This window comes from Anomalospiza imberbis, chromosome 12 (genome assembly GCF_031753505.1).
Source record: "Anomalospiza imberbis isolate Cuckoo-Finch-1a 21T00152 chromosome 12, ASM3175350v1, whole genome shotgun sequence".
Classification (NCBI taxonomy): Eukaryota; Metazoa; Chordata; class Aves; order Passeriformes; family Viduidae; genus Anomalospiza; species Anomalospiza imberbis.
In genome coordinates, this window is record NC_089692.1 from 1598723 (window position 1) to 1626089 (window position 27367).

Below are 27367 nucleotides of genomic sequence, written 5' to 3' on the forward strand. Positions count from 1 at the left end.
CAACTCTGCCTCCTGTGCAGGTAGGTGGAAGAGAGCTGGGATGCACTTGGAGCATCCCTGGCCAAGTACTTTTAGCAGGAAATAGAGCGTCTGGGAGCAGAGTCTCTGCCTGCAGCACACACTCCTGCATCAAAGCACAGGAGAGTTGGTTTTAGACAGTGACTTTGCATTTGCCCTGGAGTGGGGAACTGCACACAGACAGTGGCTACAGGTCAGCTCACTTGTTACACCATTGTTTTTCCCAGTCTCAGACTTCTCAAAGGGATGACATGACGTCCCCCTTCCCAGTCCTGACCCAGCACATGGCTCTCCCCAGAGCCTGGCTCAGTCCTTTGCAGAGCAGAAGTGGCAGAGCAAGAACAGAAGGGGCTGAAAGGCAGATGGGGACAAGGAGAAAACTCTCCAGCTGCAGCTGGGAAGATGCTGATGAAAGTGGATGTGTGGACAAGGATGAAAAAGCAATTCATATTTTGGAGTGAAGTGGCAGAGTCTTCTCCCCAGGCCCTCAGCTACCAAGTGAAATGCCCTTACATGTCAGAGCCGTTGAGGATGACTCCTTCACTGCTTCACTGTCTGCAGCTTTCTCCCAGGAGTATTCCAGGGCTACCTTCCCCGTGTTGCATAGTCTGAAACTGAAAAGCAAGAAGGAGGAATAACAAAAAATATCCAATAAATATAAACAAATTGTACAGTAACATTGTCTGATGGACTCCTGGTACCACTTTCTGCTGAGGAGCATCTTCTTCCCCAGGCAACTCTGCCATGCTCAGACTGCTCTCCTGGGTGGCCCAAGAAAGTATTTCAAAGTCTGGCAGTTTAAGAGGAAGGGGCCAACATGGTGCCCAGGACATCAAAGCTAAGGGGCTTACTCTGGACTTTAGGTCTTGGTTTGACTGCAGACACATTCTTGAGCAGATGAGGACAGGTGACATGCAGTGAAAGCAAACCCATGGCTGTTCTCAGCAGAAAGGTACGGCAGCATTGAACCTCTCCTGACCACCATCTCCCGCTTGGCTTTGTGTGCACGTAAAAGGGCCTGTGCCGCTTTGGGCTGGGGGAGAGTTCTGGGAAGCAGGCACTGGGCCAGCCCTGGGCAAAGGCAGCTCCCGCTCGCAGGGCCCTGCTTGGCCTCCAGTACTCACATGGCTGTCCTTGTCTGGAAGGGCGAGGTATCACCGAACTGAACCATGGTCGTGTTCAGCTCGAACTGGGCGTAGGTAACAACGGCACTGAGGTACACCTCGACCTCCTGGCTGCTCTCCTCCATCACAGTGTGAGCTGGTTCTGGGGCTATCTTGACCACCTGCAAACAGGGAAGGGAGGAATCACTGAGCAGAGCCCAGAAGGTCAGGCTGAGAAGGGAATCTTCTGGCCTCCAAGATCAGCCTCATAGAGGGACTAGAAAGGACCATTCACTTTTACTTCCCTGGAAAGATGACAAAATTGGGACTGCTCTGCTACAGTAGTTGTTTCTACCCACTGATCAAAGCAGTCACTACCACAGCTGTTAATATCCCCATGGAGACTCTAGCTGTGTTCCAGTCCCTGTACTTCAACCTTGTAGAGGGACTGACTCTTTTCCTGGTCCTCTATAAATCCAGCAGGTCTCAAAATTTGGTTTAAGTTCTCCTGCTGGAGCTCTGTGGATGGAGAACCCCAAGACTGAAGAGATCTAGAAAGCACCTTTTTCTTCTTTTCTTAGGAGAAAGTGCTCTCCAGATGTCTTGTGTGGAGCAACAGCCACACTGCTGGGAGCTGAGGATGGGCATTTTGGGATGTGAAAGATCTCACTAGGAAAGTCTCCAACCTCACATGTTCTGACAGAAAAGAAGATGGTTTTGAGGCCTTAAAATGGTCCAGAAACTCAGAAAAAACCTTCACCCAAGATGAGTGTGTTTGGCAATAACGACAATAAAAGCAAGAGTCTCTGCAGATCATCCTTCTCCGGACTCCTCCATACTGTCATACAGTGCCTGAGCTACTCCATGATGAGATATCCCACACAATACAGAGACCACAACCAAAATCTCTGGTATCCAGGCAGACAAAACTTGGGGTTCACCAACATAGGCAGGAGAAGTGGATTTCTCTCCACTTTAAAAGAAGAGACAGAGTGCAGCAGACTTAACTCCTTGTTGGTGAAAAGGCACCAAATGAGGTGAAGAGATTTCTAACACCATAAAATGGGATAAAATAATAAAACATTGCCCCCCATTCAACATGGGCTGCAACACTTGTGCTTGTGGCACAGACTGATGGTTTGTGCGTGGCTAAAGGTCTCTTGTCAAAAGGCTTCCCCCTCTCTTGTGTGAGTGTATCTGGTCACTGTGCATCCACCTCTCCCCTGGAATGCACTGCTGGTGAACCTCACAGCTGTCCAGTGTCCACAGGAAGCAGGAGCTGCTCAGCCAGCAGTGATGGTGTTCTGGTGGTTCTTTTTGTAAAAGCTGGATTGGCTTTTTTTTTGCCATTTTGCTTCTTACCTTCTCTTTTTTAGGCCACCTGGCTGCCGGGTCTTTCCTGGTGGCATCCTTCCACGTGACAATGCACATTTGGTCATCCCAGTCAGGAACCTTCTTTCGTGGCAGCTCAAAGTTGATCCTGGTCACTTTACATTTCACAAGGTGCCCCCTGAAGGTGGCTGAGTCATCTGATTTCAAGGTCACTGTGATGTTCTTGGCACAGCCAGGATGGAGGTGTCCCACCTAGGGAGAATCAGGGAGTCAAGACCAAACTGGAAGCGCTGCCAAGGCCAAGACTGTCAGCAAAAGGGATTGATGTGGTGAGCAGCTGTGCCAGGAATCTGCACCTCAGAGTGGATTTATGTGAAGTTTGATAGACAGAAGTATGAACAGAAGGTGCCACCTCCCATAACATGAAGCCTTTTCTGCAAGGCTGGCAGCCTTGGCCCAGCCAAGCCAGGGGCTGCATTTCCTACGTGGCACTGCAACGGGCTATCGCTGGTATGTGAGGGTTCCCTGTCAGCTCCCGGGAACACCAGGGCAGGGCTTGAGACACGGGAAAAGGCAGAGCAGTCCACGCTCACCTTGGGGGAGAACTGGAATGGGGCGTCTGCCTCCCACTCAAAGCGCATGACCTTTGTACGGGTGTGGTTGGTGATGGTGAAGGTCCTGCGGCAGGGCTTCCTGATATGACAGTGCCCAAACTGGATGTGATTCACTCTGACAGCTGTTAAGGAGGAGAGCAAGAGATCTCAGCATTCAGGGAGCTCCACCTGCTCCCCTCACGTGCACAGACACCTACATGTTCAAAGCTTCCTTGCTCCAAGCCTTCCTCCCTCTGGAGGGAGTTCCCCAGGCAGTTCCCCATCCCACCACTTCCAGGAAAACACCCTGACACATCCCTAAGCCAGTGACGTGCAGCACAGCACACACTGCTCTGCATGCATGGCTGCCACCCCCACAGGCCACCAAGTCCCGTGGGTGACAGCCCAGGCCTGGCTAGAGGGAGGACACACATGATCAGACATTTTCCTCTTCCTTGCTACACCTTGGCAGCCTCTCCTCTCTTACCGTCAATGATGTCTTTCTTCAGACTGCTCTTAGCATTCCTCTCCTGGGTGTCTTCCTCTAATCCACTGAGGGTGAATTCATCCTTGTGGCCTTCACCAACCAGCTCTATTAGGGTCATGCAGATGTCCCCCACTAACAGACAAATCTTCCCTTCCAGACGTTGAGCCAGGGTGGGTTTGAAAATGACATCAAACTTTGTTGATTGCCCGTGACGCAGAAAGAAGAAAGACTTCTTTGTGGGCTTGCTCTCTGCACAGCAATGGAAATCAGAGTTAAGTGATACAGCTGCACAGAGGAAATATTTCCATAGGATAGATGAGGAATAAGAGGTTGAAACCCGCTGCCTTCTAAGCACAGGTTCTACCCCCAGTGGCTCCAGACCTTCTTCCTATGTTCACAAGACTGCCACCTCCAGACACAGCACCACTTAAGCAGCTTAACCTCAGGCTGATGCCCAGCCCTCATTCCATCTGCTTCCAGCCAGCTCCAGCCATATGCAAAGCTGAGCCAAAGAGTGCTTTTGGTTTCTGCTGGCTGTGTGCTTAAGGGCTGTGTCTGTTCAGGCTGGTACCTTCCCACATGCAGCAAATACCTCAGAGGGTCCACTGAGGTAGTGACAGTCGCCCACAACTCAACCCACCATGTCTAGAAGAACAGAACTTCCTACAGCTTGCTAGGAGGAGACCCTGCAAAAAGTCCCCAAGAAAAGCTTGGGAGACAGAGAGCCCAAGAAAAGAAACTGTGCCTAACATCTGGCTGCTGCTCAGAGAAGCCAAGAGCAGGGCCCACATTTTCCCTCTGTGCATGATCACACTTCATGGTTAATGAATTTACCGTTTCCAATGGAGTCCTCCTGTTCCACATCTCCAGTGTGGAATATCCTCTGTGTGGAGATCCTGCCTTTCAAGAAGAACGCTCCATGCTCATCCTCCAGGTGTAACATAAACTGAGAAAAGGGAACCCAGAGCACAACGATACTGGTGAGTACAGGATGGCACAGGAACTGACACCGCAGTGCTGCTGGTCCCACATGGGAACCCAGCACCTCTTCCACTACAAGCAGCACTTAGCACAGAAGTTAAATCAAACCAGCCTGGAAAAAAGGGTGTTCAGAGGCATCTGGATAGAACTGATACACAAGCAAACAGGACAGAAAGTAATGAGCAGAATGTAACCACATGAACGAAACCACATCTAAGTCTACTTAAAATGTAGGAAACGGGGATCAAATACAATCTAGTGGAACTGGGAAATCACACATGTCCATGAGAACAGAAGGAGACCTGAGAGACGGGGGAAAATACTCCACCACCTTTCTTGTGTTCAACTTAAAGAAGAAAGACTGGATGGAAAATTTCCAAGAACTCCCTTCTTGGAGAACAGATGTCAGTTACTTGCTTAAAAAGAATTTCTGACACCTCTTCCCAGCTCTGTCATGTTTTTTGGGACCCTTCCCCTGTGCCACAAGCACTTGTTCCCAAACCAGACCATTCCTTGAGCAGGTCCTCCTCACCTTGACAGGTATGATGCCATTGTTACGGACGACCAGGGGCAGTGTCTCTGAATCCCCCAGCCGGAGCCTCTTGAAACGCAGCACGGCGTTTCCCCTCTTGCTGCGAGCACTCGGGCACACGACTGTCAGCTGCGGCTCGTGCCCCTTCCCGCTGATGGTGAAGGTCAGGATTTTGGGTTTAATTTCCGCAGAGCTGCAGGAGAGGCACAGAAACAATTTCAGCTGACACTAACCCATTTCTCACTGGGCAAGTGAAGCAGCAAGGGCCACCCACAGTGTTTTCCCTGCCTGGTGCTCCTGTACCCCACAACACAGCCCCCCCACCAGCCTCTTCCCAATCCGCTCAGGGCCATTCACAAGAGGAATCTGCTCCAAAGAGCCAGAGCCTTCCACAATAACAGTTAAAAATAATTTCACTTAATTGAATCATGCAGTACAGCAGGTAAATAGTGAGGCACCAGATGAGATATGGCAAATCTCTTGGCTGCAGCCAGGAGAGACTTATGCAACAAGCAAAAGTACAGCATGAAACCAGTACAAAAGCAAGAAGGCAAAAATAAATCATCGTCACCATCAGTAAAGATCATTTCCAAGAACAGTAAAAAAGCAATTGCTTATTAGCAATTAGACTTCTCTTGTTCCAATTCAGCCACTAAAGTGTTGATGAAGGGCAAGTCAAAGCCCCAGTACACAGGTCCCAGGGCAGAGGAACTAGGCTCCTCTTTCATACCAGCTCCAATCACTGACATAAAACAGCTTAATGAATGCCAGGGAATCACAAAGGATCACTTAATTTTACAGAAACAAAGAGGAAAATGTGCCTGCTGACTTGCTGGCACAGAAACTGCTTCATCTAAGCCTTTGTCCTTGGAAACGCCCAGCTCAGCTGCAGCACATCTCAGTAACTTCCAACTGGCTACCTAGTATTTCCCTGTCTTCATAGTTTCTCATACAGAATAAACCATCAGCCTCATTTTTCTGCTCTATCTAAGAGTTACTCCCAGATCATCTCATGGTAAGTACTCTGCCTAAGGCTACTGAAAGCATTAGAGCTAACAAGAGGTCTGTGCCTTCCCAGTGGAGAGGCAGCTATCAGTGAGGCCTCCCCCATTATTTCACAGGGTCAGTTACCCATTTGGGATGTCAAGGGAAGCCGTGAAAGTGCAGTTGTAGTTCTGCTCGTCTGGTGGGGTGAAGGTCACCCTCGCAACAGCACAGGATGAGCCAGGAACGGACGCCTTGACTGGATCCAACTTGAAAATGTTGTTGATAGGGCTCTTTTCCTTGGGGGAACCCAGAGAGCAGTGTTAGGAGAAAACACCTTTCAACATGACACAGTTTTATACATAAATGCATTACTGAGAACAGCCCCAGACACTGTGTCTTCCTTCCTGCTTCCCTGGGCAGGCTCTCTCCCTCCCAGGAGATGCTAAAGCATTGTGTGTTTTGAGTGTTGGCAGCTGCCCTAGCCTATATGGGAGGTGGGCACTGCATGGAAGACCCTGCAATAACCTAGAACTGGCCTTCAAGGAGAAGGAAAAGCCAGGGAGCCTGAGGAAATGCTCTGCTTTGAGCCCTGACATGTCAATTCATAACAGCCCCTCTCCGAGTGTGCTTCCAAGAGAGGTTCAGAAGGATTCACTTCTCCCACCGAAGACCCAGAGGTGTGAGCCAAAACCTTGCCCGAGACATGCAGAATTCCACACAACTGTTCCCTGGCTCTGCTGCTCTCTTCTGCAGTTCGACCTGCACTGAGCTAGCCTAGTCTGGGCCACAGGAAGCAATGCATCTGGAGAACAAAGCAGGCTCTCACACAGCCTTTAGAGGGCAACCATCACCTTGGCCTCCTGTTCTTACCTCTCCAGGCAGGGGTTTGATGGAGAAGACCACGCCACATGGAAGATGGCTTGCATTGTAGATCCTGAAATGAGCTTCAGCCTCTTGCCCAACCAGAACCTTGTTGAAGATGAATCTGTTCTCATCTCTGACGAACAGGCCGGTGCCTTTCACCGACTGCAGCTTGTGGCTGAGGTCGGTGCTGCTGCAGATCAAGTACTCCTTGAAGATTAACGTGACATCTTCAACAAGTGCTGTGGACAGACCAGAGGGATGAGCATGGAGAAGCCTCCCTGATGAATTTGTCTGGACCCTGCTGGCCTCTCAGAAGGCTTGATAAGCCCTTTCTGCCTGGGTGACTGCTAAACCCAGCCTTGGGTGGGGGAGCTGGCTGTGAGGATGGAGCTCAGTCAACCTCAGCCTTAGAGAGCATTGCTTTCCTTTTATCCTTCCATGCATCCCTCTCAGCCTGGGAGGGATGAGTCCACTGGTGGACCTGAAGAGGGCTGGAACCTCTGAGGATTTTAAGGTCTGACAGACACCAGGGCTAGCATACCTCTCTATCCAAGCAGCACGTTTAGGTGCTGATCAGCAGCAGGTGTGACCAAGGGAACTGTGGGCAGTAGGTACCTGGGAGGCAGGACTCGGCAATCAGGGTAAAGGGAATGCCGAGGGGATTGTCATTGGGGTCTCTGCCTGTGATGTCAATGTAGAGCTGCTCCTCACATGTCCCCTCCTGCCCTGCGAGGCATTCCACTTTGATCATCTGCTGGCCCCACGGACCAATGGAGCCGGAGCAGGGGGAAACCGTGAACATGCCAAGATTGAGGTGACCCTGCAGAAAAAGTTCCAGGAGAGGCTGATGGCTAATAGCTGTGCCTTGAGCACCCCAGCAAGGAGTATGTCCTGCCTTGGCCTCCAGCTGGGCCCAAGCACCCCATCCCAGGGCAGGGAAGGATGACTCCACGGCCCAAAGGCAGCCCCAGGCTGAGAGCCACAAGCCAAGAGGAGCTGCAAGCCTGTCCCAGGTGGCAGAGAGAAAGGAGTTTGAGTGTAAAGAATGAAGGTGGTAGCTGTGATCCTTCAGCCTCCAGAGGTATTACAGGAGAACAGAAATAGCTGTGAGAAATGATAGGAAAGAGGTAGGGGACCGGGAAAAAGAAAAAGCAATGTTGTCTGAACTCTGTGGACTGGGAGTTCAGTGGGGAATGTTTTTGCTTCTGAGGTGTTCACAGACCTATGCTGGCTCGCAGCTACCAAGCACAGGACCTCTGTTGACCCTACAGCTCCAGGTCAGAGCCAGGGTACAGGACTCTCAGTGGGACGGAACAGATACTGGACTCCATCCTGCAGACCACGTCCCACCCTGTGGCAATGAGCCCCCAGCCTGGGCACAGCAGCATCTTCTCACATCCCCTGCAGCAGCACTGCTGGGGAGCAGGAGTCACTCACCTGTGTTGAAGAGCTCGATTTCCTTCCTGTTGAGAGTTTTGTAGCCAATGGAGCAGATTCCCCTTGCTTTGAAGTGAGGGGAGAAAGCAAAGATATCTGTCACGCTGAGCTCCCCTGCCTTTCTCTGAGGCCAAAGCTGGCCTTCCTCCCCACAGAGGAAAGCCTTCCTGCTCCTGATGGCTCCCAGAGAGCAGCCTGCAGCTCCCATTGCTGGACAGAGCAGCTTTATCACCAGCTTTGCACTACACATGGGGATGCCGAGACATTTTTTGCTCCCTTTCCCCAAGCCAGGGATGCCAATGGATGATAGCTTTGGCTGCCTGCCATATACCAGCTGTGGGGTGGTGCCTCCTCAGACAGGAAGGGTGGTGCAGGGCTTCTCCTACCTTTTGCTTTCCAAGGCAAATGCATCCTCGGGTGCTTGGCGGATGTGGAATTTGAAGTTGAGCATGCCTTTGTTCTTCAGCACAAGAGTCCGGGTCTTCTTGGTGCCCTTGATCATGCTACCAAAGTCGGTGGGTGAGGCAGGCTCAATGCTGTACTTGCTGTACTCAGCTTTTGCTGACACCTTCACTGGGATGTTGGCAACAGCCTGGCCTCCTTCACCTGAGCTGGCATCTATCACCTGTGTCCACAGGAAGGGTGGTAAACAAAGCAAAGAGGCCAGCCTCTACCCCAGCCCCCAGCCTCCATCTGTTTACCCCTCCCTGTTTAAGGACCTCCTCCAGAGTCAGATTCTCAGCTGCACTAAGGAAGCCTCCCAAATGGTTTTGAAAGCCTTTGTTTGTGTACGTAGGAGAGGGATTCTCCAGTTAAAGCTCTCCTTCCGTTAGACACCTATCCTGTATATGCTCCCAGAACACCGTGTGATAACGCAGCCTGGCCCAGGCAGCTCACCTGGCAGTACAGGATGGGCTTGTTCTTGAGGAGGATTTCACTTGTGGGGTGGAAGAGCATCTCAATATTCACATCAGGCTGGGAGGCAGTCAGTATGCCTGACTGAGGCTCAACAGTGAAGTAGGATGCCACGTTTTGCATCCTGGGACCTGCACCCTTCAGCATGAAACTGGGGAGAAAGGGAAGGAATGGAGATCTCTGCAGTTAAAAGTATAGGTGCCACCAGCACAGCCAGGACTTTGCATAGGACCAGAAAAAAAGAAAAGGGAGAGTCCAGCTCTGCTCAGGGAATCCTGGATCTTGACAGAGAGTGCAGACAATCACGAGGTTACTGCAAGAAACCTTGAGACCCAAATTTTTCATTCACTCCTTTACAGAGTCTCAGAAAGAGAAAGGAGGTGACCATCAAAGAAAGGCAATGAATCTCAGCATTTCAGTGGCTGAAATTTCTGGGGCTCTCCTTTGGGCTCCAGCTGAGCTGTGAAGAACTGCTGGTTTGGGGCTAGATTCTCTGGTAGAATAATTGAGATTAGAGAGCCCAGGTTTTGTATTTACCATGAGGTAGCCAGCATGGAAACAGGTTCTAGCCATTGACAGAGGGAGAACACAAGCCTGGGAACCTGAGGAAATGCTCACTACCAGGCAGCTGGACTCACCTGTACTCAATGTTGTATACCCCTTTGTTCTTCAGACTCAGGACCTTCTTCACATTATCCAGGACGTGAATGGTTCCAAATTCCAAGCTTCCATCTGGACCTGCAGAAAACCCACAGACCAAGGTCAAACACAGTTTTTGTGGCATTTGTGAGCTGCTGCAGAATACACCAGGTCACAAGCTACATGGAGGTCTCGGCACAAAACCCTTTTCAGCAAGTTTCCATTCTTGGAAGTGTTTTCCAGCTACTTGTCTGCCCTTTCTCTTCCCACTCAAAATATCTGCAGGCTCAGCAGCTAATGAGCTCGGCTCCCATTTCCTCACTTCCAAGCATAAATCCAATTACTTTATACGCTGTGCTGAGCCTGTGGGGGTTGCCAACTGCCTGTTCACGTCACTGTTGCTTCAAAGCCCCCAAATCCAATCTGCACATGGAGCTGCACACTTCAAAGTTCAGAGGGGAGAGACTTAAGGCTGTCAGTGCACTGACATCCCATCCCATCCCAAGTGCTTTGGTTGCCCACCTCCCAAGGTAATGCAGTGCACCTGGACTGCTTTGTTTGGGAAGTATCCACTGACCTTCAGGCATATCGAGGCTCAGAGAAATGTCATAGACCTCTGCAGAGATTTCGATGTTTTCAGTTTGAACAATCCCCAGGATGTTTTCTGTATCTGAAACCTGAGGCAGCAAGAAACAAAGACTGGTCAGATTATTCTTTTGGTAGACAGCCTGTAAGTCCTTGTCTCTGCTGGCTGCTTCCCCTATGGCCTCCCCGGCTTCACAAGCGTTGGAGGACTCCCAAGCTTTGCTAACCTGTTCATCTCATGCGCTGCCCCAGTGGGATTCTGCTGCAGTAAAAAACCCTATCAACCCAACTCTGCACTCTCACAGCAGGGAATGTTGCTGCTGAAGCATCCTTGAGAGGCACAGGGATGTAAGAACAACCACAGGAAGTGTGAGATGTCTCAGAACAGGTGGCATTGACAACCCTCTCCAATCACCTAGCACCCTCTCTGAAATGCAGCCCATAAACCATGGGGAACAAAATCCCACAGGGAGAGTTTGTTGCACTGTGCAAGAGCTTTAGACAAAGTCCAGGAGGAATGTAGAGATCACACTGCAGTCTGTACAACAACACAACAACCTTCAACCATTCACAGGGACAAGGTGGTTGTGGTACAGGCTCAGGATGCAGCGTCAGGTTATCTGGGGGGATGTGGATGCACTGCACGTTCTGGCAAACGCTGTGTAGAGGCAGAAGCACCCTTGTGTCTGTCAGGTGCAGCTCTTCCTGACCCTGTCCCTAGGAGCACACAGCTGCTCACTGTGCCCTGCTCTGCCAGGCAGGGCACAGCCCCTCTCACCTCTAGTCGGAGGCTCTTCTTAATGCTGCCAATCTGCCCGGCCTCGAAATGCACTGTCACTTCAAACTCTGAGCGGGGATCGATGGTGCCGTTATCTTGTGACAAGGAGAAGTCCTCAACAAGGTCATCCAGCCCACTGAGCTGCCAGGCCATGGGCAGCAGGGTGTTGTTTCTCAGGACCAAGGTCCTGCTGTCAGTCCTGCAGAGACAGGAAGGCACTTGGCATCAGCTGCTGGATGCTCACACCAGCCTCGCCACTGAATGCACCTTGGAGCAGCTCCATCCGTGCCCTGGAAACCAGAGTCAAACATTTTCTCTTTGTCACAAGTTTTGGAGTGCTTGTGGGATGACTGACCTGTGCAGAAGCAGCTTGTCAAAAGACAGCTCCAGGGGGCTGACGTCCAGCTTCATGTGCACCCCGCGGCAGCACAGGCTAAAGACCACTGGGTCCGGGTTCTTCCCAATGCTGCAGATGAGTCTGTCTTCCAGGAAGCCAGGGGAAGTGGGGTATGCCCAAATGGTCAGCTCCTGGGCCCAGCCCCACAGAAAGAAATCAAAAGAGCTCTGTGTGAGAGGAGGGGGAGCAGCCTCTGGGTACTTCTATGGCCCCAGGCCACTGCTCTGCCTGCCCTTCTCCTACCTGCTTCTCCTTTGGTTTCAGTGCCATGCTGGGAGGGTCCAAAAGGAACGTCTCTGCTTCCCCAGCATTCTCAAAGGAGAACTGGACCTCTGCGTCCACGGGGGAGTTGTTGAGGATGGTTATATTCTCCGAGTTGCTGGGACAGTTCTGGGCCTCGTACCTGTCCACAAAAAGGGAAAAGGCTGCAGAGCAGACTGTTGCCTTTGCCACACATCAAGGAGAGCACCGTGTGCACCCGAGGAAGTGGTGCTGCAAGACCCTGCTCTAACAAACAAGTGAGGGGAATGGATCCCAGTCAGGGGCATGGGCGTGTGCTCATTCTTGCCTTACTCTGATGCCTTCCCCTGGACTTGGTGCCTCCAGCCCAGAAGCCTGATGATGCTCAGGCCACTTTGAGAGTTTTTAATACAACATAAATTCAAAGGTGCCTAGAAAAATAACAGCACACCAGGCACATGGGTTCTTTCCCCTTCTTTCTTGGGATGCCTTCCCTGCAGGGTATAAAGAAAGGCTTTTGGAAAAAGAGGTTAGCTAATCTTTTTCATAAAAGTCATGAAACTGCTTTGAACTTCATGGGTTAGCTCAAAGTCTGAGAAAGAAATATAAAGCAACAATTCCCAAGAGGATAGCAAAAAGATAACAAATGACTCTTCTCTCAGGTGTGGAAATGACTTTGGAGTGAAAGGGTAAAAGAGGCAAACAGAAATCCCAGACCATCCATCAATCTGGCTAATGATTGTCTGTTTTTTTAAATTATTTTGATTTCATTTCCTTGGGTTGTCAAAATAGACCTAGCCCTCCAGAGTTCCTATAGAGACAAGAACTTAAATATTATTATAAAAACGAGTGACAGTAAAAGTAGAAATACACAATAGCTTCAATGGCAATATGTTTAGGCAGACTTTATCCAGCAGTGAGGATGCAATGTCATTACAGGAAAATGTAATTCCTGCTGTACGTTCCCTCCAATGTCAGAACCCAGAATGTCCCTTGGACACTCTTGGATGTTCCGGGCCCAGGTCAAAAGCATTTGAGACCCTGGAATGCAGCCACAGACCCCTGTGGCTTTGAACCTGATCCATGGAACAATTTACCAACTTTTAAGGTAGAACAAGAAATCACAAAAGTTTAGATATTATAGTAGAAGTAGTCACAAAGTGAGATGAAGAAATTTTGAGTGCTGTACAGGGGGATTTTAGGCCTTGTACAGAGGGGTCTGAGTTTTGTACATGGGGGTCAAAAGTTCTAAGATGGAGGGATTTGGGTGTGCCCTGTCCTCTTTCTTTCTCCTTCCTAACCTCCATGTTCTTGGTGATGTTGGCACTCACAGATTGGTTTAGAGTAGAAAGTCACCGTTCAATATAGGTGATGGGCATTGGGGGAAAACTGTAAACATCTAATACGTAATATATGATATAAAAAAGGGCACCAGCCCCCTGGGTGTCGGAGTGTGCCTTTGCCTGACTGCTGAACGGACTGCAGCAGCTCAGGGAGAAATCTTTTAGATAACATACAATAAACTACCTTGAGACCGGACGACTGAAGACTACTGAGCCTTTCTTTGGAAGCTCGGGTTGGAGGAGAGACTTTTCTACCTTTCCGGGCCATCCCAATCAGGGAGTAAGGCCCGACAACAACAGACCCCCGCACCCCAACACCCATTGGCAGGTCAACCATAAAATCTTATTAATAATTACAGATTAATGAAAGGTTTACAAAACCATCTACAGAATAATTGCTAGATCAGGCTACCTGCAGAGCTCAAAGCACTTCAAAAATCACCAAGTTAATTTCCTAAGGGGTGAAGCTGAGATGTGGAGGGGGACAGAAGGTGCCCCTGAATCACCTTTGGACTGGCAGCAGCATGCGGCTCTGGCCACCAAGGCAGCCACCAAGGCACCCACTGGGCAGGGAGAGCAACTCCTCCAAGGCTCATTTGCCTCTTATCTGTTCAAGTTCACATCTGTGGTCCTTCAAACCCATGTGTCTCCCAGGACTCTGCCCGGGACTGCCCTGGATGGTGCCACCAGGACAGCCTGTCTCTCCAGGCATGTCCAGAAAAGTACAAGGCCCAGCAGGGAGCACATACCATTCTCTTGATTTCCCACACAGCAGTGGTCCAAAGTGGAATTGCTTTGTGCTCTCAACATATTCCTTGAAGATGATTTCATCTTCCTCCATGGTCTCCCTCCACTGTGGAAACACCACCCTGGGCAGAGAAAGTGGGGAAGGAGGAGCTATGAGATGCTCTGAGTAGGAAATGTAGTCAGAAAGCCATAACCCTTCCTGGTGGCTGAGGTACCATCTGCCTTCCCAGCTCCCAGCACAGGAGGAGGTGCTGGGCGACCTCAGGCAGCACGATCTGCCCAGGCCAGAAGCCCCAAGGGGCAGCCCTGGCTGTGGTTCAGGAGCAGCTGTGGTGTGGGAGGCTGCCAGGGGCCAGCCTTACCGTGGGTTCAGGCTGATGCTGGGGTACAGGCCGGTGCCACTGCAGGGCAGCTCGTACTGGCGCTTCGACTGCACGAGCTCAAACCTCAGTGTCTGCTCAAACGTCCTTGGCTTTTTGGCAGAGAAGTGGACCTTCAGTTCCACCTCACCGTGGGCAGGCACTATCCACCGGTACCGTTTCAGCCTGGCAATTAAAGAGGAGGCTTCAGACATTGCTGAGGAGCAAACGAAGCGAGGAGGGTGCACTCGCCATCCCATGGAGGCACTGGCACCGGGTCGCTGTGGAGCTGGGGACGATGGACCTTGTTTGGCAAGAGGACCAAAGAAGCAGAGACATCACCTCCTCCTGTGTGGCTCACCTGAGGAATTCTGTGGGGACTGAGGCACTTTCCAGTGTACTTTTGGATATTGCTGCAGAGGAATCCTGGGGACTTTCTGTTCTCTGTGTGGAGATCTGCTTCTCCTTTGCAGAGCTGTCTCTGCTGGCTGCTTTGCCTGTCTTTGGTTGGCCCTCAGCAGAACTGCCCTTCACATCAGGGGCCTTGGCCTAAGGGGAGAGAGAAAAGGGAGGGAGAGGTGAGCCCTGAGACATCCCCATCCTGGAAAGCAAAATGGGGGTTTCTTCACCAATGGAAGAGAGAATAAATAAATAAGTCCACCTGCCCATGGACTTGGTCTTCCTTATTGGTGCTTGTTTTGCCTAGGACACTCCTTCTCACTCACACCCTCTCCTCAAAGGAAGTTCATGGTTGTAAGTGATTTTTTACCTCTTGTCTTACAGAACTGCTCTGTCTCCAGCAGAGCTGCCTCTTTTGTCCCATCCCTGACAGAAAGGAGACCTGCAGACACGAGGCCCCATCACATCTTCACTACCTCTCCACAATGCTCTCTTTCCATCCAACCTGTGCCCCTTGTCCCCATCTAGCCTGGTCCCTGCCCTGGCACCTTCGGTGCCGGCACCACTGGAGCACCCACCAGGTTGTCTTCCACGGCAGCACCTCCCGATGCCACAATGGTGAAGGGCTCCACACGCTCTGCAGGGCCCAGCCACTCCTCTGGGTACTCAACTGTGGAGAGCACAGCAGCAGGGGGAAGGGGAGGGCTGTTGGGATGCAGTCCCAGATGTTTCAGCATCTAAAACAGAAGAGAAAATGCTGCTTGTACTTCTGTCACCTTCATCCTCACAACTCCTTCTTTAAAGGCACTGAGCTTTTGGCAATGGGGTTTTTAACCTTTATGAAGTATAAGTGTTTTGTTATGCCCAGTGGGGTGAGCAGGCTCCAGAGCAGAGGCAAGAGCTACAAGCAGGACCGGGAGAGAAACCTCTCCCAAGTGACTCAGCTGAAGAAAACAATGACTATGAGCTGCCCTGTCCTGGAACTGTTTATAATGATTTCCAGGCTGGGAAGCTCTGAACAGATGGGATACTTGTACACAAAGCACTCCCACTTCCTGTCCAGCTGAGGGATGGTGATAACGTCCCCATCCACACAGTTGCTACAGAGTCATTGTGGAACATCATCAGGGGCCAGGACAATGCTCTGAGCCATTATCACCTGGGGGGACACAATGCTCCAGGGCCCACGACCACGGCAAGCTCAAGATCTGAGCCTTGCAGGGTTCTACCTGGTCTTCCGTTGGCAGCTTCCCATCCCACAGGATCTCCCCGATCATGGCCTTCGGATCTGAGACCTGGATGTCCAGGCATGGCACCCCGACATGCTCGTCTCTGACTGCCCCTTCTGCAGCTTCACTTTGCGTCCCCAGCTGAGATGACTGAAGACTCCTTTGGCCTCCATGTTCATGTTCAGGCTTCTTCACCTTCTCCTGAGGCTTACTGGTCTTATTTAGACCTTTGTTTTCACCTGAAGGCTGGGACTTGTGTCCCTTTTGGATCACAGGTAACTGCACGGTACCCTGAATCCTGTCCCAGTAGGAGAAAACCTCTGCGACGTTCTGCTGTGATGACTCATAGATCTGAAACCTCAAGATCAAGTTCTTCTCCATCTCAGCTGGGTCCTCTGGGATTTCAGTTCTCCCTTCCTCTGGGGCTTTCGTTTCCCCCTTCTTTGGGGCTTTAGTTTCTCCCTTCTCTGGGGCTTTGGTTTCCTTCTTCTCTGGTTTTGCAGGCTGCTTCCCCACGGAGACACCCTTCTTTTCCTTCTTCTGCTTCTCTTCCTCCTTCTGCCTCTCTTCCTCCTCTAAAGGTTTTGCCTCCTCTTCAAGCTTTTGGGCCAGCTCCTTCAGCTCCCTTCAGCAAACAAAGTAGAAAACATTGCTGAGAGTCACTGTTGTGGTGTGTTTTTATTTCATAGCTTGTTAGATGAGTTAATATCAATGGTCTGTTCCGGTTCATCCCTGTATTTTACATTTCCCCAAGTTAGACGGTTCCCAAGTTATATACCTCCCCTTTTTACCCTTCAATCACCGTAATCCCCACCCTGTATTCTAATGCCTTCCCTATTCATCCCTGTAAAATCTGCCCCTTTTTTAGACCCTTCCCTGTTAGTCTCCTGTAAACCTTTCCCCTGCCAGTTCTGCCCCTCTGGAATTTCCCTAATGTAGGACACCCCATTGGTCCATGTGACCTACCCTCTGCATCCCTTTATTCCCATTGTTCCCTGAATTATATTCCACTCCTTTCACTCCCCACTCCTTTCACTCCTCCCTCCCAGATTCCCTATTGGTTCAGAAATTGTACCCACCCCCGGTTCTAGTGCTGTACAAAATCCCGAGCACACCAGTGTTAGGGCTCTTTGGTCCCTGTTCCCTTCAAGGAATAAGTCTTCCTCAGAATTACACACCAAAAGCCTCCCTCTCCTCTTTTGTCTGCTCCCTGATGCTGACAACCATTCGAGCTGTAGAGCAGGCGACTCTAAGGTTCAGCTCTCCTCATTTCAGGGGGAGGCTGTTCCCCACTCATGGCACCGCGTTGCCCCTGAGCTAGCTGTGGACTCCACCGCAGTGTCAAGTCACCACCGGAAACTTGGGCTCGCTAGTCCTGGCTGGCCCCGCACTTCATTCCTTGACCCTGAGGCCAGGCAGAACCATGAGACCATTTCCATGAATCTTCCTCAACCCACAGAGGTTGGGAACATCCCAAGTGAGCGCAATGGTGGAAGGGGACCTCCAGGACCAGCCAAACCTAAGCCTTGCCATTTTAAAGTCTTGACTGCAACCTCCCTCTTAAGGCACAGCCAGACACCCCCAGCCCACTGCCAAAGGCTGATCCACCAACTCTGCGCTGATGCCTGAAAATGCTCTTGGTCTCTTGATTTCCCAGTTTAAAGCAGAACACAGATTGCTAACATCTGCTTATCCCTCCTACAATTCTTCCTCTGCTCATTCAGCCCTCTTCTCCCTGGGCATAGCCTGCTCCTTAATGAGAATAATCCTATCAGTCAGAAAGCAAAGGCTGCAGGAACTCCTCTCCTGCAAGACAGGCTCTTGTCAGCCTGATTTCCTGCTGGAACCCAGCTGTGACTGAGCCAAACTAGTGCTATCTGCCATGGAAACGATTTGAAGCAGCCTCATCCATCTCCTCCCCATGAAACCAACTTCAGCCTGGGCTGAAAGAAGTCCTGATGCACAGGCTTGCTTTAAGCAGCCTCCCCTCCCAGCTCCACACTTTGCCTATGTGTCCTGAGCTGGGCTGCCTGGCTGGAGCAGAACTTCTCCTGTCCTTGCCTACTGCTGCAGCTGAAGGGGAGCCTAAAGGACATGAGCTTTTATGGGTGGTGTCCCACCATAAGAAGAACCCTGGCAACTCAGCATTGCAAGGACTTCATCTGTGGCAGGACCAGGACCCAAACCAAGGGTTTGTCTGTGCCCCACACCTGCCCATAGCACAATCCCGCTGTTTTGGTGAAGAAGGGAGATGATGAAGAAGGCACGAATCAGCATAGTGATTTGAAGAGACTTCTACAGGCAGTGCCAAGGCAAGCCCAGAGCCCAGCTCCCTGCAGGCAGCAACTAAGCTGGGAGGGCTCACCACTAAAATAGAGAAGATGATGTTCTGTCTCAACAGAAGAAGGTCCTTTCTCTCTTAGTAGCCAGGGAGCTAAGAGTGGCCATCCTTGTGTTGCTTCTGACCTTTGCTATCCAACACCTCTGAGCTCAGAGTCCTTGGAGCAGGGAGACCCTCTAGGGACCCTGAGCAGTAACCCATGGAAGGCTTACTCACCCCTCGGGCTGTATACTCTTCATTTCCAGTATTATTTTATCCACTTCTGGGTTTTTCTCCTCAGGGAGGATGTCATACTCGTCCTCATCCATTTCCAAGACACGTTCTGTGTTCCTCATAATAGCTTTTTCCTGCAGCGGTTCTTTAGCACAAACCAGAAGAGAAACCATGAGTGACTGCAAGCAGAGCTGGGTGCTCTGGGTGAGCTGTAAGGATTCACAGCTTTTCCTGACCCAGCCTATCATACCAGGAGATATTGGGGAGCTCATATCCCTGCTCCAGAATTCAGACAAACCCCCAAACTATGGCTGGGCAGTGTGGTTCCTGGGCTTTGCCTGGCTTAAGTGCACCAAGGCTGAGGACAGTCGTTTGTCACTGAGCTACAGCAGCTGACACTTGTGCCCAAGATTTAATGTTAGAGATTAAGGTGAGTCTTTAAACCTCAGATCTCCTGCAGCTCTGAGATGAGTGCTGGTTACACTGAGGCAGAAGGTAAACAGATTAATAAAAACATTTCTTACAAGCTCTGCTGCAAATCCAGATACACAGAGATAAGGTTGAGGGCTTGAGAGAGAAGATTTGAGAGGAGATATCTCACCTTCCTTCTCTCTTTCAGCTTCCTTCCTCTTTCTTTCAGCTTCATCCTTGGCTTTCCAAGAAGCATAATCCTGATGCAGGTTCACCATGTAGATATGATGACAATTCTTGACAGCTCTGAGTACACAGAGCAGAGAAGATTCCAGGCTGCTTGCAAAGAGGGTCTCCAAGCCATCAAAGACCACTCCCTTGTAGCAGTCTTTACACTGTGAATACAGGGAAGAGTAAGTCAGCCACTGCATGCAGGGGGCTCGCAGCTGCACCGTAAACCCAGATGACACCAGCTATCCTTGTTCCAAGTGCAGTAGCTAAGAGCAGCTTGGATCTGTCCTTAGGCTCTGCCAACTAAGGGCAGCTGCAGCTTCCCCCAGGGCTCCCTGCACACAGTCCAGGATCCTCCAGCAGCATGTACAGACCTCCTCCTCCTCCTCTCCAAGTTGTACCCCAGTGCTGTCTCTCCGAAGCAGGAATGTCTCCATTTCCCCCACCCCACACATCTTCAGCCTCTCACAGAGGATGTCCACCAGCAGGTCCTCGGGCAGCACACAGCTCAAGCAGTTCAGCTCTTCCCCATGACTGCTGATGATGTTCAGCTGCTGTAGCGCAGGAGCAGTGGAAACTGTGAACTGCAATGTGAACCATTGTAAGGAAAAGAAACCACAGTGGAAAGCCCCGAACAACTCCCACTGTTGGGCTTGGAGCTGGGGTTCCTCCCTGGTGGAACCTAGAACAACCCTGCAGTGCAGGCTGGGGGCTCCAGGGGATGGTCCTGGAGGGACCATCCCTTGGCCAGCAGACACCCAAGCTTGCAAGCCCCCAGTGCAGCCTCCCAGCACTTTGCTCGCTGCCTGCAGCCACACTAGCCAGGACTGCACTTTGCCAGCAAACCACTGACAACCAGCGGAGCTGTCTGCCAGAGCACATTCCCAGCCCAAGTCACGGCACTATGGACCAGGCACTATACCAGGCCCTGGCTGGCACAGAGCCTCTGCTCATCTCAAAGACAATGCAAAGGTCCCAGGCATCAACCAGGGCAGATCATGTTTACCTTGGTGTCCTTTATGTCGGGTTTGCTGGCTGGCTCCTTCTTTTGTGCTGGAAGGTTCTTGCCTTTGGCATCATTCCTGTTGATCTTTTCCCCAGAGGCTTGTTTATTTTTGGTCTGAGCAGTGAGCTGAGGCTTTTTACCTGCACAGGGGACAGATGGCTCAAGGGAGCTTTGTAAAGCAAATAGGCACCTTTCCCTACAACAGGCATAACCTTGGGCCCTGGAAGGAACACAGCACATTTTCCCCAGTCTGCTGGGCACTGGCAGCACTGTTTCCCAGAAGCATCTCCTTCCCTGCTTCTCCTACCAGCAGGTAAAGCACACCATCCCATATTTGATTTTAAAGCCAGCACCATGTCCTTCCTAACAACTGTGCCCGCAGGTGATGCTGCTCGCATGGCAGCTCCCCTGCGGATCAAGCCAAAGATTCGTCCTCCAGGAGTATTGTTTCCATACACTGCACCCATCCAGCATTCTCCTGTGGAGACCTGCAGCCCTGCCCCACTTGCATCACCCATCTCCACTGAAGCTAAATCCTTCTTGTGGGAAAAGCCCAGTTGGGACCCAGACTCTTCTCCCTTCCACCAGCTCCCAGCCCAGCCAGGTTCAAAACTGAGCAATGCAAAACTTCCCCCTGCACTGAGCCAGGTCTGGCCTCACCCTGCAGGGCTCAGGGTACCAACTGCCCAGGAAGTTTCATAGAAGTCTCCAGTCTCACATGGAGAACAGCCCAACGAGCTGTGTAACCTGACAGTGGCCATAGGTAAATCTCTGGAGAAAAGAGCTCATCTGGAGCATGTCTCTCATTGGAAATTCCTCTGGGAGGCCGTCCTTCCCTTCCTCTCGTTTGCAAGGTTACACTCATAGTCAGTCTTCCTGTGGCTTAATGAGCCACTTCAGAAGGCTTTTTCTTTGTTAAAGTGGGCAGCAGTTCTGCCTGCTGCCCATGAGGAGCAAGCTCGATTCAGCTTTGAGGAAATACAAATCCTTGGGAAAGAGACAGGTTCACTACCCCTAGAAAAACAACCATGTGGCAAGAATGGCAGCAAAGGGGGCTACAAAAAAACCCCTGACTGAGCCCTTAAAATTGAATTTTTTTCTTTTTTAGACAAGCCAGAGATGCACTTCAGCCATGTTCCCTAAGAGACCCAAGGACTGAAAAACTGCTGCTGTGAGTAAGCAGAAGTGGACAGTCATGGTGGGTTTCTGAAGCACTGGCTCTGGGTTCTTAGCAGCATTACCTTTGTCTTTGCCTTTTGGCTCCATGGCAGCCTTGGTGCAGAGCTCCCGGGCACAGAGCCCTGCTGGGCTCCCATCGTTGGCCATGGCCTCTTTCACCACGGTGTCAATGGACACGTAAGCAGCATCATAATACTGACACAGGCCTGCTGCTATCTCTGTCTTTCCTGAGAGAGAGAGGGGGACTGCTTGGTGACACTGGCACAGGAGGCACTACAGGGACAGGCCCTGGAAAACTCTCCAACAAGATTTCAATGTTAAAAGGGCAGTGGGAAAGCAAGAGTCCCTCCAGGGGAGGCCATGGGGGAGGCAGCTGGAGCGTGGGTACAAGCTCTGAATTCTAAAGCCAAGAGGATCTACTCCACCTCCTGTTCAGCTAAGGACTTTGCCTTAAGCACCATGGCCCACCAGGACGCATTCCTCCTGCTTGCCCCTCTCCCTGCAGCCCTGGGCTGCAGCTGACGTACCTGCCCGGGGTGGCCCATGGACGATGACAACAATCCCTCTGTGCTGCTGCGCTTCACGCCTCTCTGAAGATGGGTCAGTGCCCAGGTGGCGCATGACAGCCCGAGAGACAGGACTACCAGTCACGTTCACCATGGACTCCGTCCTGTGATATGCTGCAGTGCAAAACCAGGGGGAAAAGTCAGCTTCCTGCCTACCTTAGATCCTCACCATTTCCCCCATCTCCTCAGATCCCAGAAAGGAAACTTGGTGAAAGTAACATGTGCTTATTCTTTTGTTGCTAGGAAGGTGCAAATATCAAAGAGCCAGTGATATTAGACCTGGTCCTACTGGCTGAAGAACTCATCCAATCCTGGTCTTTGTGGCTAAGGGACACAAGGGAATATCCTGATTATTTGCCCAGTCTGTGGCAGGCAGATAGGAGCTTGTTTTGGCTACACTCAGGGTTGGTAAAGGATGCCACAGCCCCTCACCCAAGAGCTCCTTCACCAAGCTGGGAAACAGGCAGCTGCTAAAAGCATGGGCTTTCCCTGGAGAGCAAGGTGACAGAGAGTTCAGGGTGTGTGGGCTGGAGTCCCAGCTGTGACCACAGTCAAAACAGACACGGCCAAACCCTCACTGTTTTTCTGACCTGCTGCTGCCTCGTCCTTGGCCTCAGCCTCAGCCTCAGTCCTGGCCTTGGCCTCTGCCATGGCCTTGAACTCTGCCTGTTGAGCCTTCAGCCTCTTCTGTGCTTCATGGTCCTCCAGCACCTCTGGTGACAGCGTCTCACCCATAGCACATGGAGGCATTAAAAAGCTCTTTTGGTACTCAGACCCCACTGCCATCCGCAGGATCTGTGTGTGTAGGGAAGAGAAACCATACACAAGATTCCTCTTCTTGCCTTTCATCACACAGACTCAACAAACCCATTTTTCTGTCTCCTCCCTTCCTCCCAACAACACAAACTATTTAGGTCCTCCCACAGCATGTCAGCAGAGTTGGCTTTGCCCTGGGGATTGCCTCCATCCCCTGGCACAAGCCTGGGAATGCTGGAGTGCTGTGAAGCTTGGGCAGCATGTACATGGGGACCAGACCTGCCTCCTCACCTCCTCCTCCTCAAGGTACTGCTCATCAAAATCCAGGGAGTAAAACTCAATGGGGAAGTTGCATGGGTTCTTCACCACCACTGTGGCCTCGACCCCATCGCTGTCCACCAGCACCCGTCCCATCTTTAGTGCTGGGGGGCTGAACTCCAACCGTGGCTCCAGACTTTGTCCTGACAGGTGCAGGTTTAAATGATTGCTGCTCCCACGAATGTTAAGCTTCAGCTCATTCTTGTAAGACCTCTGAAAAGAGGAAAGTGCAGGAAACTCATCCATGAAGTTCCAGGTGACTGGACCCCAAATACAACAATGCTTCCCCCACGGTCAGGGTGTTATCAGTCCCTCCAAGGTGAATGGAAACCAGATATTTACTTCTGCTAGGGACTACAGCATCTCTAGTAGTCTGGGTCTGAGTAACTGGGATGAATCCTGGTGTGCACTGTAACTGGATATTTGGTAGCAGATGGATGTACAATGGACTGTCGGGTGTTTTCACCTAGTCATGCAGTCCTGGCACTGCTGCATCAGGCAAACACCAGCTCCAGGAGAGAGTCAAATGAGCTCTCGCTGGCTAGAAATAAGGGTCATCTTCTCTGCTTAGTGTTTGGCTCTGGTCCAAGTCAGACACAAGATGGTTACGCCTCTTGAGCAATTAAAAGATCCTTGGGACTGTTTGTGAGCACAGAAGCACTTGTGTCCATGCTGGTACACACTGCCAGTTTCCGAGACCCAGCGGCCACAGGCAAACTACTTTTGGGAATGCTCCATCCTTTAAAAGTTTAATCTTCAGCTGCATGGGAATGTGCAGGCAGGCCAGAGCCCCAGGCACTGCTGGCAGCACACCACTACAGGTGTCTGTCCCGCTGTGCCCAGGAAGGTGTCTGGTGGCTGTTTTGTCTGTCAGTCCTGCAGCAGGATGAGCCTAGACTGGCCATTCCAGGATTATACTCTGCGAGTGGGCGGCTGCTCTGCACCGAGTGTCGCAGCTGCAAATACAGCCAGGCAAGGGGGAGGCTGAGGGGAGTTGGGCACATCCCCTCCATGTGCTGAGAGGCAGCCCTGATGCTCTCTGTGCAAGCTCACTGTGGGGATTTCAAAGCACATCTCACAGGAGTGCTCTGTGGGGTGAACTGAGCCACGCTGGGTATGGGCCTTGCAGAAAGCTCCCTGTGAAGGCAGAGCTCATACCCCACACTCTCTGCACCAGGCCCTCATTTCCAGATAGCCCTGACAGACCTCCCGGGCTGACACCTGCCAATCTCACCTCCTCCTTGGGTGTAAACCGGATTTGCAAGTTCTGCCACCTTCCTGCACCAAGGGTTCCTTTGGAGGGCGTCACTTCAAAGGGACAGGGCTCATCCTCCAGCGGCTGCCGCTTCTGACGTACGGCTGCTGTCATGTATTTGAGGTGATTGTTCTGGGCACAGAAACCCATTGTGTGAGGTCTCCTCATGCTCTGAGACACTGATACGGTGCTGAGAGCACCCACAGCCAAAGCAAGTGTGGCCCCAAAGCCCAGAGCTGGAGGGAAGCCCTGTAGACAAGGCAGGCAGATAGGGAACTACTGTCCTCAGAGGAGGAGGAATGGGTGAAGATGGCAGAAAAGCAAAGCATCAGCTAATGGAACAGGTCCAGGCAAACCAGCCTTGACCCAGACCCTCAGAAACTTCCTCAAACACGCTGTAGACCCAAGTGCTCAGGCAGCCACAGCAGCAGAAAGGGCAAGAGTCACAAAGAAAACGCAACCAAGAAGTTACATGTTCAATGTCGCCTGTGCTTTACCTTCAGAACAGGCTTGATGGACCATTTGCAGGGTACTCGGAACCAGTTGTAGAGTTGGATTGTCTCAGCCTTGCACTGCCCAACGAGGATGTCAGAGAAGTGCAGTCTGTTCTTGGAGAGTTCGAGCAACAGTTCAGACACAGTGGCATGGAGGCGGATGTTATATGTGGGGCCTTTTGTCAGCTGGAGAAGGACAGAGAATTCAGTGGAGGGTGCAGGTGACATCTGTTGCTGTGCCCAGCCTGCTGGCAGCCCCAAGAGCTGTGGTACCTTTAAGGGCAGCAGCACATCCACATCACCCCGTGGCTGCTGGGCACTTTCAAAGCGCACATCAAACGTCTTGGTGTAGCTGTGGGGCAGGCCCTGCACCTGCTCCATGCTGAAACCTTGAAGAGGTGAAAATAAAGCAGCTGAGATGCATGAGAAACACAAAATGTGTCATAAGCATGTTAAGGCCTTACAGGTGTCCTGGTTGAGAGGTCTGGGGAAAAACCCCATGCCATGCTGTGACCTGGACAAAAACTTAAGAGTGCACCTGAACACCCCTCAGACACAGTGAGCCACTGTGTGATGGAAGTGCAGCCTTGCCTCAAGGCCTCTTTTGGAAGCCTCTTTTGATCCACCAGAGGATCTCACAGGCTGTTTCCTCAATAAAGGCTGAATACAGGAGCTGTGACAGTGTGAACTCCAAACAAAGCACTTCCAAAACACAGCAGACCCCACTGGTTGCCAAAACAAGCCCACGGAGTGCTCATAGAAACTTGATGCTCATGGGAGCCAAGGGCAGAAGATGCTGAGAGGTGACCAGGGTGATGAGCCCATCTGGCCTCTGCACAGAAGCATCAGGGCAGCCACAGGCAGGCCAGGTCCCTGGGCATGGCTGGCCAAATGGAGCCTCTAAAGCTCCCAGCAGGGGCACTGAGAAGAAAAAGCTCAGAAACCTCCCCAAGTTCAGTGGCTTAAGTTAATCTGTCTGAGACACCTCCTTCAAGCCCGCAGGAAGTGTCTCTAGCATGCTTACCTGTGTCCTGCAGGACAGACAGATCAACCTGGAAGGACACTGGGATCTGCTCAGGGTTGGTGATCTCCAGAGTTCTTCTCTCAGTGTAACCTTTATGGACAGCGCCCATGTCCAGGACATACTCGGGCAGCTCAACTCTGCAAGGAGGAGTAAGGACAGTCCTTAAACCACAGCCTGGCTACACATCCAAGTGGATGGAGGATACAAATACAGTGGCTGTTTCTTTATTCACTGCTGCAAAAACTTAGCTCAAACCCATGAAACCCATGGCCTGACCACCTGGCAATGACTTTGGGAAGTAAGGAGGAGTGCAGGTCCTAGGTTTTATCACCTACTAATGGTACCTGAAAATAAAATTAGTTTAAAATGGACACTGGCCACAGCTGCTCTGCCATGAAAAGCCAGTATAGGCAAGTCCACTGGGCTTCCACTGGTCTCAATGAAACTGCTTAGTCTGGTGTACAGCCTGAGCCTGAAATTGCTTTGGGGCCTAGGAACAAGATTTGCCTGCACAGGAAATCTTCATTGCTCTGCAACCAGATCACATGATCTGTTCTGCAGAGCATCTTCTTCCTGAATTGAAGCCTCCCATGTTTGTGCTGCATCATGATGGTGCAAAGAGATGGACCAAGTTACCTAGATAAGCCCTGCCACCCCACCAGGATTCAAACCATCTGATTTTGGGTTTTAGAGGGTTTGCTGACGTGTGCAGTTCCCTTCTGCTTTTGTTTAGTGTACTCTGTTAGTTGGAACCAAGACATCAGCAAGGAGCTGTCTCTTTCAGAGCTAGTCAGCAGGGACAGAATTTATGCTGTCTGGAAGGGCTTGAAGGTCTGCACTGGGTCCCCCAGCTCTAAGGACAGAACCCCACACCTGTGGGGAGCTGAGCAGTCCAAAGCTTCAGCGTGGTGCTGGGGAAGGGAGGACACTCTGCTGCTCCCATGTAGCGTGTCACAGCCACTGGGACCAGACCCTTTCTTGAGTCCAGGCTATTCCCAGCTCTGCAGACACAAGGAGCTCTCAGCAGAAGGGGACATGGCTGGGTGTTCCCCACAGGGCACCTGGAGATGGGGATGGGAGTCCCTACTCACTTGACAAGACTCTGGCACAGCTCCTCATCAGGGAACATGCTCTTTGGGGGATGGCATGTGAGCTTTTGCTGCAGCTCCTGAGAAGCCTTCTCTATCAGCATCCTCACCGTGTTCACCTGCAGCTGAGGGCTTGGCTGAGGAAAGGGAAGAGAGTGGCTGCTTAGCAAATGTCCTTCCTAAGGCCCAGCTTGCACCTGAGAAAGGATCCCACCCTGCTCTCGTTGAGAGGGGGTGTGGGGTCCTCCTGTCCGACTGCTCAGTGTCTGTGACACCTCCTGCTCTCTTAGGCAGGACCTCATCTCCAGGGAAGTAACTCCAGCACCTTTGCCTGCCCAGACACTGTTAGCAAAGTTGATCTGGCCAGGCAGACAGACCAACCAGGAACCTTCCAGAGCTCCAGAAACTTGCCTGCCTCCAGCCAGTACCAAGGCAGCTTGGACAAAAGCTGTTTTGAAAGGGAACCAGGACCAAGCTGGTGCCTCTTGGAGATGAGCACCACCAGCACAGCCCCAGGGCA

At 51.4% G+C, this 27367-nt stretch overlaps 1 protein-coding gene and 1 long non-coding RNA gene across 2 annotated transcripts; both read right to left on the minus strand.

Moving 5' to 3' along the window:
- Positions 1–127: 127 nt before the first annotated feature.
- Positions 128–26951, minus strand: LOC137481121 (hydrocephalus-inducing protein homolog). Its single transcript, XM_068202601.1, has 31 exons — positions 26851–26951; positions 25760–25896; positions 25009–25148; positions 24739–24921; positions 24221–24373; positions 22960–23199; positions 22429–22707; positions 19121–19325; positions 18523–18664; positions 15966–16590; positions 15315–15473; positions 14699–14886; positions 14341–14523; positions 13981–14100; positions 11892–12051; positions 11607–11779; positions 11252–11450; positions 10466–10565; positions 9888–9987; positions 9232–9400; positions 8720–8959; positions 8335–8400; positions 7513–7717; positions 6904–7136; positions 6178–6329; positions 4927–5239; positions 3534–3921; positions 3047–3189; positions 2484–2705; positions 1143–1303; positions 128–632 (listed from the first exon to the last, which is right to left on the minus strand). The coding sequence occupies exons 1-31, from the start codon at positions 26949–26951 to the stop codon at positions 506–508; spliced, it is 6006 nt and encodes a 2001-aa protein (XP_068058702.1). The 3' UTR covers positions 128–505.
- Positions 21486–22012, minus strand: LOC137481013 (uncharacterized). The gene is made up of 2 exons (XR_011003255.1): positions 21874–22012; positions 21486–21573 (listed from the first exon to the last, which is right to left on the minus strand). It is a non-coding gene; the product is annotated as an uncharacterized lncRNA (long non-coding RNA).
- Positions 26952–27367: the final 416 nt, after the last annotated feature.